This window comes from Sminthopsis crassicaudata, chromosome 1 (genome assembly GCF_048593235.1).
Source record: "Sminthopsis crassicaudata isolate SCR6 chromosome 1, ASM4859323v1, whole genome shotgun sequence".
Taxonomy (NCBI): Eukaryota; Metazoa; Chordata; class Mammalia; order Dasyuromorphia; family Dasyuridae; genus Sminthopsis; species Sminthopsis crassicaudata.
Window position 1 is genome coordinate 663,175,641 of NC_133617.1, and position 24,628 is coordinate 663,200,268.

At 32.2% G+C, this 24,628-nt stretch overlaps 1 protein-coding gene across 2 annotated transcripts in view; it reads left to right on the top strand.

Moving 5' to 3' along the window:
* The window catches only part of SMARCC1 (SWI/SNF related BAF chromatin remodeling complex subunit C1), a 147,268-nt gene that overhangs the window by 64,421 nt on the left and 58,219 nt on the right, over positions 1-24,628 (top strand). For both annotated transcript variants that reach the window (XM_074283090.1, XM_074283089.1), the window contains exons 15-21: positions 3,775-3,846; positions 5,519-5,632; positions 6,068-6,221; positions 6,855-6,968; positions 10,090-10,149; positions 18,712-18,970; positions 21,335-21,496. In XM_074283090.1, the coding sequence (XP_074139191.1) occupies positions 3,775-3,846; positions 5,519-5,632; positions 6,068-6,221; positions 6,855-6,968; positions 10,090-10,149; positions 18,712-18,970; positions 21,335-21,496 (935 nt within the window). The remainder of the gene's footprint in view (positions 1-3,774; positions 3,847-5,518; positions 5,633-6,067; positions 6,222-6,854; positions 6,969-10,089; positions 10,150-18,711; positions 18,971-21,334; positions 21,497-24,628) is intronic.

The following is a 24,628-nucleotide window of genomic DNA, read 5'->3' on the forward strand; positions in this document are numbered from 1 at the left end:
TGATTTTGTTGATGTCTTTTTAAATTACTTAGATTATATATATTTCTCCTCATATGTTGTAGACAATCCATTAGAAGCAAAATTCTGTGAAACTAAGCAATATATCAGAAAAAGTATGATGTTATATTCGGTGTTTCTACTTCTGTTGATAACTGAAGGCAAAAGTATCTTCCCATATCTTTTTTGGGGGGGTCTAAGTCCATATAATTTTGTAGTTTGTGCAATTTGTTGTTGTTGTCATTATCATCAGTAAAGTTAATTAGCATTTCTTAAGTCTTTACTATATTCCAAGCACTGCTAAGCTCTAGGAATATAAAGAAACAGAGTCTTTCAAAGTCTTTGATGCATTTTAATTATTTTTTAATGGGAGAATAGAAGCATATAGATAGCTATGTTCCTATCAAATATAATTATATATATATGTAATATATACAAATTTAACTAATATAAATACATAATAGGCTAAAAAGTCACTACTAATAGCAGAGAATATCAGGTTGTATTTTTCATTTACATTGCTATAGTCCTTTTGTATTTTGTTCTCCTCATTCTGCATTTTTTTTTTGCACATTTTTAACAGTTTATGAGTCTTCCCAGAATTTATCATTTTGATTGTTTCTTATAGCGTTGTAATATTCTGTGATTTGTGGGTGTTTACATTGTTTACAATTTTTATTACCACAAAAAAGTACTTTGATAAATATTAAAATTATCAGAACTTATCATATAACCATAAAACTGAGTATTTAAAAAAAATTTTTTTTTTTTGCTTATCTACAAGGATTGAGCATATTAAAACTCCTTGTTCACATGATTTTTGGGAACATTCTATTGAACTATTAACTAATAGTACTTTTAATACAAATATAATTCTCACAAAAAATTCCTCAAAGAAGAATCTACTGTACCAGACTCCTCCTGTGAAACAATTCAGGTTCAGATACCTTTATGAATAGCAATTTTAATATTTTTCAGTACAATCCAGATTTAAGATTAAATCATTTAATCCAAAAATTCATTTAGTATAATCAGATTTGATTTATGCCACGAATTCAAAGAAGGTGGTTATTTAAAAAACAAAAGTAATCACATTAAAAACAAAAAAAATTCAAACTGGATTCTCTTTAACAGATGCAGAAAAGGCCTATGCTTATCTGTTCTACAAACCTATTGTGAAAACATTTTGTTAAATGTGAAGTTTCATTTTTAGGTAACAAAAGTAATTTCATCTGGAAGTTGTAGTTAAAACTTCCTGTTTTGCTCTATCTTGAGTAATTATGTATTTTGCCCAAACGATTTCTGCCACTATGTTTATGGCAATAAAATTTGAACATTTCTGTATTGGTTATAAAGCTTGAAGGATAGATTGATTTTCCTAAATTTTGGAATCAGGTCAATTCTACAAACTTTTTAAGGTATCTGCTATGTGAGAGACACTATTCAGTCACTGGCTGCTGAGACATATTTGAATTAATTTCTGACTTCTAGGCACTTAGATTCTATATGTTACATATACTATAAACAGATAAACAGTTCTAGGCAAACTGAAATGGAAGAAAACATTCGTAATTAGGGGAAATGATAGAAAGATTCACAGAAGTGGCACTTTATAAAAATGTTTTAATGATAATTATCTTAATATAACATTTGAAATTTGGCGAAGTACTTTATGTACACTTTTGATTTTTGATCCTTACAACATCCTTGTTAGTTATTGATCATTTTCGTGATTATTTTCCCCATTTTAGTTTTGAGGAAACATATTCTCAAGATAGGATAGTGATTAATTCGAGGTTATAGTTATCAAGTGTCTGAACTAGGATTAGAGGTAAGGGCCTGTTTGTTTTCAAATTTAGTACATTAGCCCATCCTCTGCTGTGTGTGTGTTTGAGGAGTGATGGCTTGAGTGATTGTTAGAAGTAAATGGAGGTGGACAACTAGGTGATGCAGTAAATAGAGCACCAGTCCTGAAGTCTGGAGGACCTGAGTTCAAATGTGGTCTCAGACACTTAATACTTCCTAGCTGTGTGACCCTGGGCAAATCACTTAACCCCAATTGCCGCAGCCAAAAAGAAAAAAAAAAAGTAGTAGATGGAGTTTTGAGTTGTGGAAAGATCTAGTGGTCCAATTAGTCTGGAATTTTTTGTTTGTTAAGTGGAGTGGTTTTAAATAATGGTGCAAAGAAAAAGCGCCTTAAAAGTTAGTATAATAAATGGACATCTTGTTTTATACTTAGGGAAAGGTTTCCTTGGGAATAAGCTAGCAGGGAGCTATGTGGAAGATGAATCCCAGAGAGAATTTGAAAGCAAGGCTATCAAGAAGTAATTTGTTAAGAGGTAATCTTTCTAGAATCAATAGGGATCTAGAACAAGCATGATAAATGTGTAAATGAAGAAAAGAGGGCAGGGTAAATTCAAGAGAACCTGTAAAAAGTTGAAATTTTCTAGGCTGGTTAGTATAGATGTTCTTTGTCACATTGATTGTCTTGAAATTTAAAGTGGCTTGCATTTAGTAAATCCTTAGATTTTTAAAATAGCAGGCCCACTAAAAAACCCCTTGGCAAGGAAAATGAAACTGATAAACTTAATTAAAATGTTAAGATTTAGCTGTAATTGATAGTTTTAGTATTTTAGTTGTAAATGATTTCATTGAAGGTTGGTTGTTTTTAACAATGCAGATAATTTGTTGAATTAATTGAAAAAAGCTGGCATAATTGAAAAATTCATTGCCTTGCAGTCAACTAATAAGAAGTCTCTTTGCATTAGATTATTAACCCCTTCTTGCTTACACATGGAGAACTCTTTTTGCTTTTTTTTCCCCTATATTTCCTATATTTTTGCTTTTTATCAGCATGACCAGATAAAGGAGACAGATGTAGTTGTGATGGGAGACTATCCAAACGTCTATTTTAATATCTTTTACTGCTGAAGGCAAAATATGGAGATTTTTTTTTCAGTGACAGTTTTCTATCTCTGAATTAGAAGAAAGTAGAAGGAGAGTTACCTGATTCTTACCAAAAAAGAGAAACTATTTAGTGAAATGCAAATTTGATAGGGTCAGGTAACCATAAGAGATACTGAATATATCATTTTCAGAATTCTGAAAGAGCAGCTCTTTCCATTCTATGAAGGGACTGATCATCATTTGTCTAGGATATTGTAAAAGGGATATCTACCTTTTACAATAGAATGGAATAGGCAATTGGAATAGATAAGCTTGTGATTTTCCTCAGATAACTTATTTTCTATGCCAATAAGCCAGTCATTATTGTTCCCTATCCTATTAGACTTTAGGATTAATGACTTAAAATTCTGTTAAGTAATCCTTATTTTTATGAAATTGAGAGAGGAAACAGTGTTCAAAAACAAAAAACCAGGTATACCATTTCCCCTTCTCATCCTTTCCATTGCTGAATAATGAGGAATTATGTGATTGAAATAATGACAACTTCCTAATGAAAGAACCCATCTTTCTATGGCTAATTTTGAATTGAAATGATTTGATACAGAATTAGAAAGTAAATTGTTAGTAATATCTAGGATAGAGAAGCTAGAGTAATTTTTTTTTAACTTTAATGGTTGTTTACTGTTAAGTACACTTATGAATCATATGTAGAACATTTGGAGTTTTGATTATTTAAATAATTGTCTGACTTAGTGGATTCACTTATAAAATTTTGCAAAGAATATTTAAGGTATATGAACTCTGTAAAGTAAAATTTGTAAGCCTGTTTGCATTGAATCATATTGATAGCACGTTTTGTTTTTCTTTCAGTATTCATGTGATAGAACGTCGTGCTCTTCCTGAATTTTTCAATGGAAAAAACAAATCTAAAACTCCAGAAATGTAAGTGAATTTTAGACTTTAAATATTTCATCTGGTTGGAGACATTTAAGTGGAGTAAAAAACTTTGTGTTTTATGGAAGAATTAGTACAATATTTGTTATTTTGTAACAAGCTCATCTGGGTAATTGGTTTTTGTGTCCATATATTTTATCTTTTATCCAAATTTTATTCAAAACATGTTTGATTTTGTTTTCAATAAGTACAAAAATTAAGAAGTGCTACAGAGTCTTTCTGTGTATTCTTGGTATTTTCATAAAGGCCCAGGGTGGTGGGTTTTGTTCTCTTTACCACCTTTTAATTCTTTGATTGCATCCGCACCTCTTGACCATATTGATTAAATGCAAGATATATTTTGTTATTCTCTCTGATTAGCTTTTATCTGATTTGAATTAAAGTGCCTCTTGAAATTTAATGGGATATATATGAATTAACCTAAGGATGGCATATAGTTGTTGATTATAGCAGATATATGCCTTGCATAGCCTCCTTAAATATATAAATTGGTTGATTCTTCCATTTGGTATAGCAATGTTTTTTTTGAATTCTTGATTCTGTGGCTATTCTCCCATTTGTTGTCTGTTAACAACTGATTTTATTAGTATGTCAATCTCGGATTTGCATAGTGTACAATACAGGTTTATGGAGTTCTGTTTTGTGCAGTGTGAGCCATAGTAAAATTACTACTATAGTAAATATTGCTTAATAATAAAAATTTGTCAGTGATAAAATATTTAAAATGTCAATGTAAATTTCCAGCCTTATAATGACAAAATAATGCATATATATGTTCTCTTGGAACCAAAAACAAAGACTCAGGTAGCATTGTTTATGGGTGTTTTTTTCACCTCTTGCATTCAGATATTTATCACCTTTTCTCTCTTTATTGCTAAACTGGATATAATTACAAATTTTCAAATTTCATATGCAGGAGGGGAGAAGCATATTAGTATTTTTTAGCATTACTTTGCCTATATATTGCTGTTCAGGTTTTTTGTACATTAGAGAAACACATGGTTTAGACACACACTCAAGTACCATATTGTAAAGCAAATCAATTTGTAATTGTTAAGTTTAGCAACTTAGAGTATTTGGACTTCTAAGTAACCATGTGGCAGTTACTTTTGTCTTATACAAGTTTATAGGTCATTTATCCTTCACTTGAGTTCAACTCCCAGCCATAGGGTTAAATTTTGCCTATAGCTGTTACAGTGACGTTGTATAAGAAAACTTTAGCCACCTCTTAATTTATATGTGTTCAATATAGATTACCAGGAACAAAATATATTTTGCATTCTTGATTATTTTATTTTATGCTGAATCTATTCTTCTCAAAAAGAACATTTAATTTGGATTCAAAATATTGCTTTTGTTCAACTTTCCTGGTGTTTCATAATAATTTGTTCCCTAGGAACTCTCCTAACAGTGGTAGAGGATAAAGATTCTTTATCCTCTGTTAATTATTAACTAAATGACTTAAGAACAATAAAAGTGATTGTTATTAAGCACAAGAAATTTTATCTATAAATATCCTTATTAAGGAACTACTCTGATAAGGATGGGGCAAAAAAATCTCTCAATATTTACTAAGAGATCTTGAGTCTAATCTGTGTCTCCCCCATCCCTGACCCGAATGCTCATCTTGATTAATGTGTTTTGCTCTCTGTCTCTCTAGATATTTGGCATATCGTAATTTCATGATTGACACATATCGCTTAAACCCTCAAGAATATTTGACCAGCACTGCTTGTAGGCGGAATTTGACAGGAGATGTCTGTGCTGTTATGAGGTAAGCCATCTGTTTCTGACCCAAGTTTATTTCAACTCTATAGTGTCTCTTTTTAAATATATATATATTTAAATTAAATTGGGTTATATTTCCTATGTCTATTATTTGATGCATGGTTTGGATTTTCTTTATGGTTTTAGCCATAAAGACCATAGTGGTATCATTTAGATAGAGAGAAAAGGCGGGGGGAATTGGCTAAAATACCATTTCTTAGCCATAATTTCATTACTTGTCTTGGCATGCATTTTTTTTTCCTCCAAATCACTAGGCAAATATGTGTTTTTTTCTTTTAAATAAAATAGTTTCATTACTTATATTGAAGCAAAAAATGTTGAGTGGAATTAACCTGCTTTGTTGTTTCTTTTTGAAATATGATACCTGTGTAAAATTTCAACAACTTTATCAAGATTTTTAACTCTTATTGTTATTTTTCAGGGTTCATGCTTTTCTAGAACAGTGGGGGCTTGTTAATTATCAAGTTGATCCAGAAAGTAGACCTATGGCAATGGGACCACCTCCAACTCCTCACTTCAATGTGCTAGCTGATACCCCTTCTGGGCTAGTGCCTCTCCATCTCAGAACACCTCAGGTAAATGGCACTCACATCCTTTGGAGACTTATGGAGACTAATCTTCAATTAGGATTTCATTATATGTATAATACAACAGTATTCAGTCTTTGTTGATACATTGAATTTTTTGTGTGCTATAGATAATGGGGGGGGAGTTTCCCAGTTTCCATTCCTTTTTCAGCTTATATTAATATTTTGTTCACTATTAAAATTTTATTTCACCATTAAAAATCAGTGAAAGCTAGTGAAAAAGTATTTCACCAAATACTAACTTCCTGGCATCTTTCCTACTCTTGATATAAAATTATAAAATTTCAACTGTTGTGAATTAGGCAATCTTCAGAGTTCATAAGTTGATAGAGACATTGTAATCTTAGGAAAGAACATTAGCATTGCCATTCCACAGAGTGCCATACATTTGAGTTTGGAGGTATATTGGATTTTGCAGATTTGTTGTTACATATTTGTCTTAAGGAATAAGAATGTTACTTAGATTCAATACCTCTTACTTTTTTGTTGTTGAGAATTTGGGGGGGGGGGAATCAGACTATAGGAATGGTTTCATTGTTTTAATTAAATAATACTTTTATCATTCTTGGACTTTTATTGTGAGATGTTTAGTGTGATCATTTTGTTTTATTTTGTTTGCAGGTTCCTGCTGCTCAGCAGATGTTGAATTTTCCTGAGAAAAATAAGGAGAAGCCTACTGATTTACAAAACTTTGGTCTCCGTACAGACATTTACTCCAAGAAAACTTTAGCAAAAGTAAGATTTTAATTTTAAATACAATCTTCATAATACTTTGTCTTTTTTATTTCAGTTATTTTCTGTTGTCATGAGGTATTCCATTTTCATATGCTAGATTTTAATATATTTTAATTAAAAGTAGATATATTTTAGCTAAAAATTATTTTTTAGTTTTTGAAGTGTATTCCCTATTTATATATGCATACAATGTTTATAGCATAAGAAAGGAACAGTTTCATATAATTTGATTGAACTATCAGTGAAGTTTGGAGCATTCCGGCAATAACTTTTATATATCAGTTCTTAGATGTACTTAAACTTGTTTAGACTTTAATCCTTTCTATATTTAAATGTACATCATGGAGAATTTGTTTTTGAACCTCTTTGTGTAATTGGCAATCAATTCTGAAATTGGTATGTGTGAAATGAATTTAGTGATTTCTAAGATAATAAGAACCTTTAAGGAAAAATGCAAGAAAATGACAGGTTTAATCTCTCTTGGATCAAAAACCAAATTTCAAGATTCTATTCTTACAGAGATTGTACTCAGTTAACTTTTTTCATTAACATACATTAGCACCATGGGTTTGAGAGAAAAGGTGGGGAGGGGGTTGTGTATTCATGTAGTATTTTAGAAAAGAGCAGCCATGTGCAGTATAATTTGCCTAAGGCAATTTATTTTTTATAGGAAACTACTTCAGTGGGTCAGTGAGGGAGACTTGTGGTCACATGTTAATATTAGTAAAAATTACATTAATAGTATTGTAGAGAATGGTCTGCAAAGATGAACATTTGACTGTTGTGATGATGTAAAAGGGGATGTACTGATATAGTTGTGAGAGTGAAGAGAAAAGATTGGTGCCAGAGTCATGGTGTGAAGAGGGGAATATTTAAGATTTGGCATCTGAATGGGTATCCTATGTGGTATGAGAGAGAGAGAGAAGAGGCTAGAGAGACTTTCAAGACTATGATCTTGGAAGATAGTGGTGATGCCTTCTACTTTAGAGAAGATTGGAATGAGAGAATTGAGAAAAGTTACTAAGTTCTGTTTCAGACACATTGTGTTTTAAGGTGTCTCCAAGAAATCTAGTTAAAAGTGTCGTGTTGACAAGTAGGCACTTGTTGACATGTGAAGCCTAAGAGAGACTAGAATTGATCTGATTATAACTAGAGATTTGTGTGGTCCCTGTTTTGCTCAAATTGAAGCTTCTTGAAGTCAAGTACTTTTCTAATTTTGTTCTTTGTTCTGCACCATGCACGCCAAGAAAGCATTACTGGGCATTATAAAATGTCCTGCCCCCAAAACTGGAGACCATGAATAGCTTTATCACTATTTTTCATTGAAGAAACGGGATTCAAAACAGAAGAGCAGTTACTAAAAGTGAATAATTGAGTGCCTGAAAGTGAGTTTTTATTTCTCCCACAACTTAATATATAGGAAAGGTGAGTTTTTGACCAGTAATAAAGCAGGCTGGATGACACAGTGGATAGAGCACTCAGCCAGGAGTCAGATGATATGAGTTCAAATCTGGCTTCAGATATTTTCTTGATATGTGATCCAGGCAAGTAACTTAAGCCCATTTTCTTCAATTTCCTCATCTGAAGAAGGAAATGGCAAATTATTAAATTCTTTATCTTTGTCAAGAAAATCCCAAATGGGATTATGAAGAGTAAAACATGGCTGAAATGACTAAGCAATAAGAAAAACCAGAAATGCTTCTGAAACAATATTCAGGAAGGATAACAATCAGATTCTAATTCTCAGATATCTTTGAGCAAAAGGGTCATTAATATGTAATTAGGGAGCATAACAACACAATGAGACAGTGCAACTGCATGAGTATTGTTTACAACTGGTGGGATGTGATTCATTACTAGAAAGTGGTTGTTTATGACATAATTCATTCAAAAGCTATAGACTTTATTCAAAGAGTAGTGTAGTTTTATGGTATTGTATGTTATCAAGATATGCATTTGAGAAAACTTATGAACTGTAATTCACATGGTTGAAATACATTTTTTAGATGAGGATCAGTAAGATGGGAATGCATAAACATAGGAAGAATTTGGTTTTTTTCCAATTCTTAAAATGTGAATGTTCTTCAACAACAAAGATCATAACCTTTATGACTTAAACAGATAAGTTGTAGGGGGTTTTCTGAGTTGTCCTGTCTAGGGTTATGTAATTGGTAAGGATCAGAGGCACCGTTTGATCTCAGGTATTCCTGCCTTGTAGAGGAATAAACTGAAGTAATAATTTTGATATAAACATATTACAAATCACTATGTGATTAGGAGGAAGAAATATTTGATAGGCAAACATCAAGAAAACTGGCTTCTTTATGACAAAATTTAAGTGGAAATTTTCTTACAACTAATCTGTGCCATTTCTAAATAATATCAGGTTTGTAAATTAGTGAGTTCTGTTTCATTGGATTCTAATTCAATTTCCACTAATTAAGTATATTTTACTTGTGATAGCATTTGTTCAAAAGTTGCAGTATGTGGTCTAAGAATCTCTTAATGATAAGATTTCAGTATGTTGTTACTTTGAGATATTAAAGGCCTAGTATTTTACTGTACATATAAGACTGATTGTTATATGTAATAGATTTAAGATTTGACAGGTTTTTCTCACATTTCATTGATTTATTATTGGAAGTTTTTGCGTTGTTTATTCTTTTGAAGTCTGCTCCACTGTTGCCTGTTTGTCTAGAGAACAATTTTTTTTTTTTTTTTAATTTTTTTATCCTATATCACTTTAAAATTCAGTGACTATGGACAGCTAGGTGGTGCAGTGGATAGAGTGCCAGCCCTGAAGTCAGGAGGACCTAAGTTCAAACCTGGTCTCAGACATGACGCTTCTTAGCTGTATGACCCTGGGCAAGTCACTTGACCTCAACTGCCTCAGCAAAAAAAAAAAAAAATTCAATGACTATTGATTTATAATATGTTCATATACTTTTCTTCTGAAATTCTTAAGCTGAAATGTTTAAATTCAGAGCTAAAATACAGAGTGATACTTGCAGTGTAGCAGTGTCCTTTTTTGGAATTATGCTTCTTTAAAGGTTTGCCTTTGGGTACCTTAAAAAAGAAAAAATCAAATCATACCTGACTTCTTTTTCCTCCCCTAATAAAGAGTAAAGGAGCCAGTGCTGGAAGAGAGTGGACTGAACAGGAGACGCTGCTGCTTTTAGAGGTGAGTAGTTTTCTAATAAGTCTCTTTGGTTTAAATGACAAGCTGGTACCTGTTTTTGTTAAATGTGTGAGGTGGAGTTGTTGTTTTTTTCTCCTCATTAATGTAAGAATTTCTTATTCTGGGTTGTGATGAATGAGTGTCATTGGCCGAATTTAAAATTCAGTCTAGATTAGGGGTTAGTAAACAGATCATACAGCTTTTCACTTATTAAAACAGAGCCCTCAGTTTTAGCATGGCGGTACCATTAAAATTAAACAGTAGTTGCACCCACCATTTTCTTCTTTTATTAAAGCAATTTAGGACTGATAAGTCTTCATTTGGGTCTTTTGGTTGCAAGAAGTAGTTTTTAGCAAACCTCTGGTGATTCTTGGATACAGAACCAATTAAGGCCTATGTAATTAACCTTACCTCCAAAAAGCAGATAATACACAATGTATAAATTACATAGATATTCTTTGTTCTGAGCATCCTTGGTTTGTTTTTTTTTTTTTTTTTTTCTTTCACATTTTCTTCTTTGATCTGATTTTTCTTGTGCAGCATGATAAATGTGGCAATATATTTAGAAGAATTGCTCATGTTTAACCTTTATTGGATTACTTGTAGCTGAGGGGAAGGAGGAAGAAAAATTTGGAAAACAAGATTTTACAAGAGTGAATGTGGAAAACTATCTTTGCATGTATTTTGATAAATAAAAAGCTATTATAAAAATGCAACATAATTCTACTGGTTAAGTTTACTATTGTAAAGAGAAAAGAATGTAACATTTTTCAAGTGTTCATCATTTCTGAAAAAGGGACACTATCCTTGGAATTTAGCAGCCCATCTCTTCTTTTCCTCTTTGTATACCTTCCTCTTTGCTTTTCTTCCTGCTTTTGTGGCTATTCCTTAGTACTTTCTTTTGTGAGTAATATAGAAATTATTGCTTTTCTTTTTGTTATTTTCAACTTATCTGTTTGCTAATTTCTTCAGTAATAATTCATATTCTATGTGGGGGAAAAAAAAGATATTTTCAAAAAATTCGAATACTTTTCATTCTTCATTTGACTACTTTAATTTCATCACAAACATCATTCGTAAAATGGATAAGTGCCCTGTTGACAAAGTTTAGAATACTCATCATGTGGACTGTTCATGGAATTGTGGAACTTTATGGAATTGTGTTGGAATTAGTAGGGATGCAGTTTTAGTTAAGCATTTCTAGTGGATAGTTATCTTTTGTTTTTTCTTTTTAATTTTTTTTATAAGGAATTTTATTTTAAAAAAGAGAGAGAGAGAGAGAGAGAGAGAAAAACAAAAAAGGAAGCTAAAACCGAGCATTACCTTGTGTCCAGCAGAACACCAGGGAGGATTCAAAATATATAATAATAAATAATAGTTCAAGAAAGGATATATAATATTAGGAGTTATATTTACAAGTGCATTTGTATTCATGAGTGTCCATCTTTTCTATGCTTGCTTGTATATTGTTCTTTTATTTTCTGCCAATTACTTTGTTTTTAAACTATGTTTTTCCCCCCCTTTCATCCTTTCATCTTCCCTAAGCAGGCTATAGTAAAGCACAGATATATTTATACATCTATATATACATATGTATGTACCCATGTGTACATACATACCCCTTCCCACATACACTTAAACATCCACCCACAGACCTACTCTTAAATATATCTATATGCATACATATGTACAGTAACATATGTGTGTGTGTATGTGTATATATATATACACACACATACATATATATATATATATACATACATACATACACAGAAACATATATTTGCCTATTTTTAGGCATTTATCTGGGAAAGAATATTAGTATGGCTGACACATGTAAGTTTCTCTTTTGATTGATCTTAGACAAAGTCAAACTTAAGATTCAGTGATAACTAGCCATACTTTTTCTCCCTAATTCTAGTTCTGATCCTTGTTGTAGTATTTGTATATATCTCTTCTTCCTATCCCTAATAACTCTTCTTAAATGGCCTTAATATCATTTAATATTAATTATATTTAATTTAATATTAATTGGATCCTTGTATCTCTCCCTTGTCTTCTTCCCTCACTCTTTGCTTCCTCATCCACCCATCCTTCCTCTAATTTTTTTATAGATTCTGGAGAATGCTATACCCTTCATGGTATATATGTAGTGTTGCCTATTTAACTCATTCCTGATGTGAGTAGGTGTTCAGAACTATGAACCTTCCCCCTACTAAACCTCCTCCCCCTTCTAATTCCTCTGTGTCTATGCTTCCTCTGTACCTCATTTGTGTAATATAATTATTTATTTTTATCTTTTTATAAGTGGTTTTGCTTTTTAGAATTAGTCATGCTCATTTATCTCTGTTCCAATCTTTCTTTTGAGCTACCCAGTTACTGATGTCGGTCTTAAACATATGGCATACATTTCCTCGTAAAAAACATAATTAATCTATGTTAAATTCCATGAAATTGGCCTTTGGGGGTGCAGCTAGGTGGCGCAGTAGATAGAGCCCTGAATTCAGGAGGATCCGAGTTAAAATCTGGTCTCAGACACTTAACACTTCCTAGCTGTGTGACCCTGGGCAAGTCATTTAACCCCAGCCTCAGGAGAAGGAAAAAAAAAAAAAAGAAATTGGCCTTTGATATTGGTTCTTTTTTGTTAAATTGTTTATCTGCAAGTTTGTCAAATCTTTTTTTTTTTTTTTTTTCATTCAATATTAATAGATAATTTTTCTGGATGATATTTTTGGCTATATATCTAGTTCTTTTGATTGCCAGTATATATGATATCAGGATCTGGGGTCTTTTATTTTGGCTGTTGATAAATCCTGTACAATTATAATTGTAGCTCCAGAATATTTGAATTGCTTTTTTTTTTTTTTTTTTTCTTGCACAATTTTCTCTTTGATCTGGGCGTTTCAAATTTTGGCAATAATATTCCTATTTATTTTCCACAAAGGATCTCTTTGGGGTGGTGATTGGTGGATTTTTTTCTGTTTCTACTTTTCCCTTATGTTCTATCACTCCAGGAAAATTTTCTTGGATTATTTCTTGCATTATTGTGTCAAGATTCTTTTACTGGTCACTTTCAGGTAATCTGATTATTATATTTTCTCTTTTTGATCTGTTCTCCAGTTGTGTTATTTTTCTTATGTTTCACATTCTGTTTTTTTTTTCATTCTTTATATTATATATTTTGTTATTTGTTAGTCTCTTCCCCTTGCCCACTTCTAATTTTCAAAGAGTTATTTTCATCTTTAAGACTTTAGCTCCTTTTCTAATTAGTTAACTTTTCCCTCCCAATAGCTTCTTGTTTTTTGTTTTTGTTTTTGTTTTAGATGGCTTTCTTTTTCTTTCTTTCCTTTTTTTTCTTTCTTTTCTCTCTCTCCTCTCTACTTCCCTCCCTTCCTTTCTCCTTTCCTCTCTCTTTCTCCCTTCCTCCCTCCATCCTTCCAATTTGATTTTTAAATTCTTTTTTTGAGTTCTGTATATTCTTTCTGGGTAAGGAGCCATTAATATTACTTTTGGGGCTAGAAAGGACTTTCTTTTTTTTCTTTTTTTTTTTTTTTAAACTTCACTGTCCTCTTCTGAAGATGAACCCTGGTCTTCCCTGTTCCTATAGTAAGTTTCTAAGATTGGAGTCTTTGATTTTTGTCAATTAATTTCTTTTTTTTAATGAGAAGTATTTTTTTAAGCACCTGTTATTGAGGGGTGGGGAATGGTGCCTCTAACTTCAACTCTCTCCTCTGACCTGGTACCCTAAACCAAAAGTTCCACTTTCAGGCAAGTGCTACAGCCAGCAGTTTCCCTGCCTCTCTGCTTCTGGTTCCTTCTCCATCAGGGCAGTGTCTCTGCAACACAGCTAGGCCTGATGTTCCTAATCAGCCAAGGTCCCCTTAGTTTTCCTTGATTGAGATACAACTTTGCATGCAGTCTGATAGGTGATGGTTTCTGTGGTTCTTGCTGAGATTTCCACCAAACCTGGCTAGTCCTAGAGTTCTCCACTTCTGTTTCTGTGGAGCAGCAAGCTCAGAAGTATTGTACATCACACTGGCTAATCTCCATTTTGGGCATCCATTTTTGGAGCTTCTTCTAATCTTATACCAGGAAGACCCCTGTTCTTCCTCAAGTCATCTTGACTTTTCACCAGTCTGTGGTCTCTGTGAGGGGAAATCTAGAGAGCTTGAAATTTACTGAACTACTCCACCACTTTATAAGAATCTTTTGTCTATCTTTTGATATATATCCAAAGAAAATGACTTAAAATTCATTGTCCATTTGATTAGTATAATTTAACAGCTTTCTTTTTCTTGATGCAAATGGATTTTCTTCTAGAATTAAATTATAATAAATGAAGATTGTGAGATAGGAATGATAGAGCTACTGTTTTTGCTTTGCCTATATCTGTAAGGGAAAAAAGCATAGCAATCTAATACTTTAACCTTTACAGTGATAATATTTCCTCACCTGGCAGCTGAAATCTGGGAAATGATTATTTTCTATTTTAAACATGCAATATAATTGATAGGTGTAACTTTACATAAACAAAAAAAATAAATAAAAGGTTTCACAATGTAATTATTTACCAGCAACATCTTTTCTATTTAGACTTTGCTTACTAGTAAGAAAAGGAATCTGAAGTTGTAGAAAGAATAATAGAATGAGTCATGACCAAAAATAAACTTCCCAATAGAGTGATGCATCTTTTATGTCTGTGTTTATACATTACTATCTGTCTATATATGTTTACATTTTTATGTGCTTATCTAAAATCACTTAGAATACAGTTTTTCACTTGGAAGATATTATTATTTTTAAAGAACCAACTTTAAACAAGTAAACATCATTGTTAACCCAGGGCTTAAAACATATGAATGTAGCTCTAGAATATTTTTGAGGTCATCCCATATTTGTGGTGACTTGTATGTTTTTATAGAAAATACTGATATAATAACAAAAATTGCTAGTAAGTGCTGATGCTAGAGTTTCTTAATGTTGGTTAAGGCACTTAATTTCAACTTTATAACTCTATAAGATAAATATTCAAGTTGATTCCCATATTATAGATGAGAAAACTGAGCTTAAGTTATATAAGTAAATGTGAAAAATATCTGAATAAGTTCTTACTGATTTTAAACAGATTACTTCATTATATAATATATATTACTATATTAAAATAAAAATGAAACTATATTACTATATTAAAATACAAATATATTAAAAATGCTTGTCTGCATTAGTTTGATCTGACATTTGAACAGAAATTATTGCCCCTAGCAAACAAATTACCACTTAAATTTTATTTAAAATGATTTAGGCAGGCATTTCTGTTCTCTGTTTTAAGTGTTGTGGAAAAAAATTTTTCTTTCTTTTATGTAGTTGTGTTAATATTATTTTGTTTTCTATACAAATCAATAAAAATGTCATATTATTTTTTATGGCTTTTTATTTACAAGATATATGCATGGGTAATTTTACAACATTGACAATTGCCAGACCTTTTGTTCCAATTTTTCCCCTTCTTTCCCTCAACCCCCTCCCCCAGATGGCAGGTTGACCAATACATGTTAAATATGCTAGAGTATAAATTAAATACTGTGTGTGTGTGTGTGTGTGTGTGTGTGTGTGTGTGTGTGTGTGTGTGTATACATGTCCATACAGTTATTTTGCTGTACAAAAAGAATCGGACTTTGCAATAGTGTACAATTAGCCTGTGAAGGAAGTCCAAAATTCAGGCGGACAAAAATAGAGGAATTGGGAATTCTATGTAGTGGTTCATAGTCCATCTCCCAGAGTTCTTTCACTGGGTGTAGCTGGTTCAGTTCATTACTGCTCTATTGGAATGATTTGTTGAAGAGAGCCACATCCATCAGAATTGATCATCATATAGTATTGTTGTTGAAGTATACAGCGATCTCCTAGCCTGGACAAGTCTTTTAAGCTTTGCTTCATTTTCCTCAGTTGTAAATGAGATAATAATATTGCTTACCTCCCAAAGTTGTTGAGAGGATCAAATGAAACAATACATTCAATTCAATTTTTGCAGAGATAGTATTCCTAAAAAAGTCATGAAAGTCAAAAATGTGAAAGCTCCATTATTAGAAAAGATCCTATTAGAAATAGGGAATTAGATTCCCAAAAACTTTTCTATGTAACATATAATATACAGTACCATATTATATCAGAAATAAATTCTTGTAAGTTCGATGTTGCTTTCTACTGTGTCACATGGCACTGAGAGACATTTTATAATACACTGTGCTGCTGTAAACTTCTCTATGTTGGGATGCTCTATGAAAACCAAGGGAGAGGTTGATGGGATTTTAATTACTGCTGTTGGAATATGCTAAGACTGGTAAGGTTTATCCATCACGTTTAATACTCTGAAGGAAATGCCTTCTAATAATCTGCTGGCGACTCTGCTTTATGTGCCAGATTTTCAGTTTGGGAACAGAGAAAAGTTGATGTTTAAACTGGAAGCTGTGATTATTGATTGGTAGCCACAGCGTCTCTAGCCAGCTAGTTGATTATGTCGAGTCACCCTATTAAGATAGTAACCATTCCACAAATTTGTATACATTGTGCTTTCTTTTTTTGGGGGGGGGTGAGGTGTGAGGATCTTGCAGTGCATAGTCACAAATGTGCTTAGTTGCCAACTCAAAAGTTAAAATGAGGTTGACTAATAAAATCACATTGGGAATACTATAAAATCACATTGGTTGGAAAAGTTAAATGTTGAGGTTTGACTATAAATTGTTTAATACAATGTCAAGGGTATAGTAAACTCTGTAGAAATATTCGTTCTTTTTTTACTGAATATAGTGGGTTTTCCAAGCTCCTTTTCTCTCAGGTTTTTCTCTTTAGAGGTCTATGTGCACATGCATACTTATCTTGGGAAGGCTAAACACTATATTTTAAATACTGAAATTACTTTCCTATTTGCCACCTAGCTTCCCCTTGATAGGGTCTCTCTACTACCATGTCCCTGATTATGCAGACCACCCTTGATCTGTAACTTTCTTATTAAGAAGAAATTTATTTTAATTTAAAATCAGTAGGAAATAGGAAAAAAGGGGGGGAAAACCCATTGTAATATGCACAGAACAGGTAGATTTAATATATGTAACAATAAATTTCTATTCCATGAGAGTATATATAACAGAATAGATTATATTCAGAACTGCCCATCTTTGCTTCCTTTTAGATTTTTTGTTCTCTGTTGTGCAATTTCTACTTCATTTTATTTTTTGTTTTCTAGATTTTTTTTTCTTTTTAATAGTACTTTAATTTTCCAGATATATGCAAAGATAGTTTTTGACATTCCCTTCACAAAACCTTGGCTTTCAAATTTTTCTTTTTCTCCTTCACTCTTCCTCTCATCCCCCAAGATAGCAAGAAATATTTCCATATTCATCATGCTGTATTGGGGGGGGGGGATCAAAAGGAAAAAAACAAACAACAAGAAGATAAAAATACTATGGTTTGATCCATATTCAGTCTCCTAGTTCTTTTTTCTAGCTATGTATAGCATTTTCTATCCCACGTCTATTGAAATTGCCTGGGTTTTCTTGGTTCTGCTCACTTCATTTAGCATCAGTCCATATAAGTCTGTCTGAAATGATCTTGCTGATTGTTTGTTATAAAACAATAATCCATAACATTTATATATCATAACTTATTCAACCATTCCCCAAATGATGGGCATGTACTCAATTTCCAGTTCTTTGCTACCACAAAAGGGGCTGCCACAAACATTTTTGCAGATAGAGGTCCTTTTCCTTGTATGATCTCTTTGGGTGTACCGACTTGGTAGTGAGACTGCTAGATGAAAGGGTATGTGTTTTTTTTGTTTTTTTTTTTTTGTTTGTTTTTGTTTTTTTTGCTTATTCCACCATTTTCCCAGAATCCTCTCTCTGACCTATAACTTTTTGTTTTCTTTTTTTCTACATTTGCTTGGAAATTTATGTCCCTGCCTTTCCACTCCCCTTGGTACCAATTGACTACTACTATTCCCCCCACTCTATTCACATGCACCTCTTCAAATAAGTAGACTTTTCAACTGTCACATCCTGCAAGTCTTTATTCTAATGTGTTCCTTATCACCCTTTTCTGCCCATCTCTCTTCACTCATAGGAATATTCCTCAGATCTCCTTCCATACTTCCATACACCTCTTTTTGAAGGACTTTGATGTAAATTTGTAGATTAGAGAGAATTTAGGGGACATTAGCAAAAGTAATATGGAATGGTAGGGAGAGAATATGCAAATTAAAGATAAGCTAATTAAGTTATCAGATTGTGAATCTACAAAAACTTGGGTCTTAAAGCACAGAATGGAAGCCATGAATAGTAGTATAGTATCCACCATAATGGAACAAAAGAAGAAAAGCTTGCTGTGGGGGGGGGGGGAGAAGCTTGATATGATGAGTGGACTTTGAGGGGAAGTATAAACATTACCACTATTAGTCTTATCACCAAAAAAGAGAGCATTTTTACCCTGTCATAGATTTAGTACAATGCAGTTTATTGTTGTCTATGAGTGCTGATATAGTTTTAAACAGAGTTCTTTTCTTTATTTCAGGCCCTCGAGATGTACAAAGATGATTGGAATAAAGTATCAGAACATGTTGGGAGTCGAACTCAGGATGAGTGCATTCTTCACTTTCTGAGACTTCCTATTGAGGATCCTTATCTTGAGAACTCAGATGCCTCCCTTGGACCCCTGGCTTATCAGCCTGTCCCTTTCAGTCAGTCAGGAAACCCAGTGATGAGTACAGTTGCGTTTTTGGCATCTGTGGTGGATCCACGGGTAGCATCTGCAGCAGCTAAAGCAGCATTAGGTATAAACCTGTTTTGACTATTTCTCTTGAATGTAAGAATTTTTCCCCTTAAAATGATATCAGAATGCATGATGTTTTCTTGGGGTTAGTTTAAATTTTATTTATGTATATATATATTCCCTTCTCTCCCCCTCCCTCCCCCCTGGGGTTAAGTGACTTGCCCAGGGTCACACAGCTATGAAATGTTTGAACTCTGGTCCTCCTGAATTCAGGGCTGGTGCTCTATCTACTGCGCCACCTAGCTGCCTCTAAATTATATTTTTAAAAATTACTGTATTTGACCCCCTAGAATGGTAGGGAAATTCTATTAATGGTTTTTAAAGGTATTTTAAATAGAAAATGTATTTTTGCTTTGATTCTGGTTTTGAAGATATTTCTCAAAGTAATCTTTATGTTAATAGACATGTACTGGAAATACTTCTTTTAAAAATGTATTTTCTTTTTTTAATAATTATAACTTATTGACAATACATATGCATGGTTAATTTTTTACAACATTATCCCTTGCACTCACTTCTGTTCCAATTTTTCCCTTCCCTCCCTCCACCCTCTCTACTAGATGGCAGGCAGTCTTAAACATGTTAAATATTTCATAGTACATCCTAGGTACAATATATATGTGCAAAACCGAACAATTCTCTTGTTGCACAGGAAGAATTGGATTCAGAAGGTAAAAATAATTTGGGAAGAAAAACAAAAATGCAAACAGTTTACACTCATAAAATGTATTTATTCAAAAGTTAAATGTACAATAAGAAAAAACAGAATAGAAAAAAGAAAAATGAGGGAGGAAAAGCCAGAACATTGTCATATGCCCAGCAGAACATCAGTGAGGATTCAAAATATGTAACAATAAATTTCCATTTCAAGAAAATATATATAATAATAGAAGACATTGTATTCTTAACTGTTCATTTTTCTTTGCTTCCTTATCATAGATTTTCTTTTGTTCTCTGCTATGTACGTTTTACTTTATTCTTTTTTTCCCCTTTTCTCTTTCTCTGTCCCCCAGGCATGGATATGTTCATGTGTATATACATACACACACCCATAAAAGAATATTAATATAGCTGAGATTTCTTTCTTGATTGGCTTTTTTTTTTTTTAACTTGACTTTGTAATCAATGATTACTGCCTCTTTTTTCCCCCCAATAAATTCTACTCCTACTCATTGTTCTTGTATTTGTGTTTATCTCTTATTATCTATCCCTGCTAACTCTACTATTCGTCATTAACTTGCCTTGCTTGTCACTTAATCTCCTCCTCTGTTCTCCTCTTCTTCCCCCCTCCCACATACTCACATCTTATCCTACTCTTGTTCATATACACACTTTTCTTAATTCTTCATTCTTATTAGCGAACTTGGGCTGTTTCTAGGTTACTGGTCATTAGTTTTTCTTGAAAAATATTGTTTATATATTTGTAGGACATTATACCCAAGTTATATTGTCCCCATGCTGTACACTGGGAATTAAGTTTGGTTATGTGATAACAATTTTTTTTTCTAGGGTTGGGATAGTGGGATAATTATTATTTGGGGGGGGGTATTATTTGTTTGATTTTTTTTTTTTATTTGTTTGATTATTATCCCCCCCACCTAAAAACTGTGGCATGCTTTCTACATAGTAACATGTTAATAAACATCTTAAATGTTTATTAAACTGAGTTTAGTTATTTGTATTTTGTTTAATTGAGAATTTGTTTTCAAATTCTTAACTTTCTTTTTCATTTTCTGTCCATTCCATGACAGAACATTTATTTCTGTGATGACTTCAATCAGTCATGTCAGTAAGCATTTATTAATCTTTATACTGGGCATTATGTTAACTACTGGAGTTATAAAAATAAGCAAAAGACAATCCTTATTTCAAGGAGCTTACAATTTAATGAGGAAGACAATATACAAACATATACAAAGGGAGCTATATTCAGGATAAATAGGAGCTAATAGAAAAAAGGCTCTGTAATTTAAAGAGAATTTTTAAAAGGGATAATGGAAAAGAAACTTTTAATTTGATACTTGTGGCATTATACTGGAGATATGCACATTAACTCTTTATAGAAGATATAGATTGAAATCATTTAAGATTAATGAAAAAAGTGTTAGAAGGATAACTCATAACAATCAATAAGAATAGGCCTATTTTAGCAGAAAAACCTTTTTTTGATTATCTTACCGGACCCCTCATTTTAAAATAGCAGAAACAGACGAAGATATTTTCCTATAGTAACACAGAAAATTAGTCTGAGAGGTAGGAGTAGAACCCACTACTGATACCTGAATTTATTTTTCTATAGATTGGTGTAACTTCCTCCCCAAAATATGAAAAACTCTGTTTTTTGTTTTCTAATTCTTTTTAATAGAGGAGTTTTCCCGGGTCCGGGAAGAAGTACCATTGGAATTAGTTGAAGCTCATGTCAAGAAAGTACAGGAAGCAGCAAGAGCCTCTGGAAAAGTAGATCCAACGTATGGTCTAGAAAGTAGCTGCATTGCAGGCACTGGTCCTGATGAGCCAGAGAAACTTGGTGAGTTACTGATTTTATTCACACTTTAAAGAAAGAAACAAAACATTCTACTAACATACATATTAAACTGATTTTGATCCTTTTTGTCATCTTACTAAAATAAGAAAGTACAGTGACATTAACAGGTTTTAATTTTACTATAATATCCATCTAATAATAATAATAATCCATCTCCTGTTGTAAATTTTTTAGTTTTTCAGACTAGAAAATGTTGCAGGTATATGGTATTAAGAAGTAGAAAGTTATGTATTGTCTTATGTTGAGAATAAGCACTGGGGTATGTAAGTATACAGAAAGAATACTAATACTTCTGGTACTATCAGTATTGATTGACACATTTTGATTTAAATTTTTTTTTTCTCAAGAGCTGCTTACTTTCTTGAGTTCTTGTCTCAGCTTTACTGCAACTTTAGCAACACTATTCTAGCTTTCTGCTTCCATATCAGTTATGTGAAATTGAATTAGATAACACTTGTGGTCCATTTCTACTAATTAAAATTGTACAATTTTTTAAATCATAGCATATAAACTTTGCTTTTGCAAAACTTGCAGTTTTAATTTAGAATATATTGATACTGAGGTATAATGACCTTAAGTAATTCTTGTTTTAAATTTTTTCACATTGGGATATTTGGTGTAGATGAAAGACATTATTGTTGGGGCTAAATTTGTTTTTTCCACCTACTTTGATGCAGTTCAAAAATATCAGAGGCAATAATATGTTGTTGGTCATGTGCTAAATCCTTTTGGACTTCCATGATTTTGTGTTTCATGAATATCTTTTCATATGAGGGGGTCTTTCACTACACATGTCCTATTCCTTGATATCTGTGCTTTGCCAGCAAGCTTGTTATAGAGATATAAAAATTGAAGCATCAAAATGGTAGGATAAGTGATTTTAACCACTTTTAACCTAAGTGGTAAATTTACTTCTTGGTAAATTTAAGGAAAACCATATTATTTAACATCTGTACCACTAGTTAACAACTCATTAAAATTAATTTAAAAAAATCAAAATTTTATAATAGTTCTCTAAAGTCTTCTCTCTGTGAATTTCTTCTCTTTGGTTTAGTTGAGGGGAACTGAAGCATCATCTTCTGCTTGAAACTCATCACATTTTATCCTTTACTTTTGGCTGTAGAATTTTGTCTTTTTTTTCCCCCTTTAGTAAGGGCTGAAGTACTGTAATGTGATTATTTCTGAATGAGATATGTATGAAATTCTCTAATGCTAGCCAGTTATAATTAATGTGATTTGTGTTGGTCTCTGACTAATGAAATAAATTAGGACAAGAACAGATGGTTCTCCTTGGGGGATCTGCTTAGTAGGAATGAAATGGGTCACTAAGCAATCTGTATCTCCTTCCACTTAGAAATTGGTTTGTTTTGGAGAGTACAGAGGAGAGGATGTATCGGGCTTAGATTTCTCTCAGTATGACAAATATTGCCCTATTGCATGGTATACTGGTTTGACATCTAATTTAGAACTTTTTTTCTTGGTGCTATATAAGTTGATATCTTTTGATAATGATGTATTATAATTATAGTAATGTAGAGGCTAATTTACTTGCAATTTGAAACTGTTAAGGGGAAAATGAAGATAAGTTAATTTTGAAATATGAACATTGAAAGTTTTTTTTTGTTTTGTTTGTATGATGAAGCTGTTAGTCCCATTTTTATTTTAATTTGAATGATTATTATTGTACTACATTTTTTTTTTAATCACAGCTTTTTATTTACAAGATATATGTATGGGTAATTTTTCAGCATTCACAATTGCAAAACCTTTTGTTCCAATTTTTTTTTCCCCTCCTTCCCCCCACACCCCGTTAGATGGCAGATTGACCTGTATATGTTAAATACAATACATGTATACATGTCCATACAGTTTTTTTGCTATTGTACTACATTTAAAAGCACAAACATTTTATATATGTGTATGATCAGGGCATATATTCTCGGGATTTTTAGTCTCTAGTTTTATTTAAATTTAATAAGTCTTAATTCTTTTACTTAACTGTGGCATTGAGGTTTATTAAATGTCTATTTTGGCAGACAATATCAAGTTAGAAAGACTGAATATAGTTATTAGGGTGAACTTATGTACGTATATTTTGTCTGGGAGTCAGCTTAGTTAAATTCAGTCCAAAAAGTTAACTTTTGTATGTGACTTTGTTCTCTGCTTTTCCTTTCCACTTTGGTCTTTCCACGTGTGAATAGGCTAAGAGTGACAAGTCTTTTCCCATCTCCTGTCTTTTCTTCTCTCTTTTACGTCTACATTCCTACGTTTCATTCATCAAAACTTCCAACTTTAATGTTACCATTTTGTAGCATTTTTTTCTGCTTTGGAGCTGTCTTTGATATTAATTTTAAGTAAATAATACATGAATGAAAATTAGGAGAAAGACAAATGGTGGTGTCTTTGCCCCTGAATCAACTTGAGAATTCCTGGGGAAGATATTGTCATCATTAGCCTTAGATGTATTTGTATCCCCGAAGACTTCTAGTACATTGTAGATGCTTAATAAATGCTTGTTGGTTGATTTGATTGATGAGTATATGAAAACTTCTTTCTTCATTCAGCTGTAAAAGTTTGACCAAAACTAAGTTTGTAATTAAGTTTGAAATTCCTTTTATTTTCTTTTTTAGTAACTTTCAATGTTATCCATGGCCATCAGAATGGACTAGAAAAAAAAATAGTTTAAATTTATGATTATAGATTTCATTCCTTCATATTTGAATATAAGCAATTTGTCTTTGTTTAGTTCTTATGATTGTTCATTTCTATTTGCTTTTTTCTGATAACTGCTGTAATTAACAAAGCTTCTACACAACCCTGTTTTTGCAAGTCTTCTTTTTCATTAAAGATATTTTTTCCTCCTCAGAGAGTTATATTCAGTTTTGTTGAATAAGTATTCTTGGTTGGAAGTCTATGTCATTCTCTTGTGTTCTGGAATATTATATTACAAGTTTTCTATGCCTTTATAGTATTGGTGCTCAATATGTGGAACCTTGACTGTGACTTCTTGGTATTTGAATTCTTTTTTTCTTACTGCTTTATGACCTCAATTTTGGCTCTGATATTCGTAGTAGTTTTCATTTTGAAGTTTCTCCCTTCTTTCCTCCCTCTCCT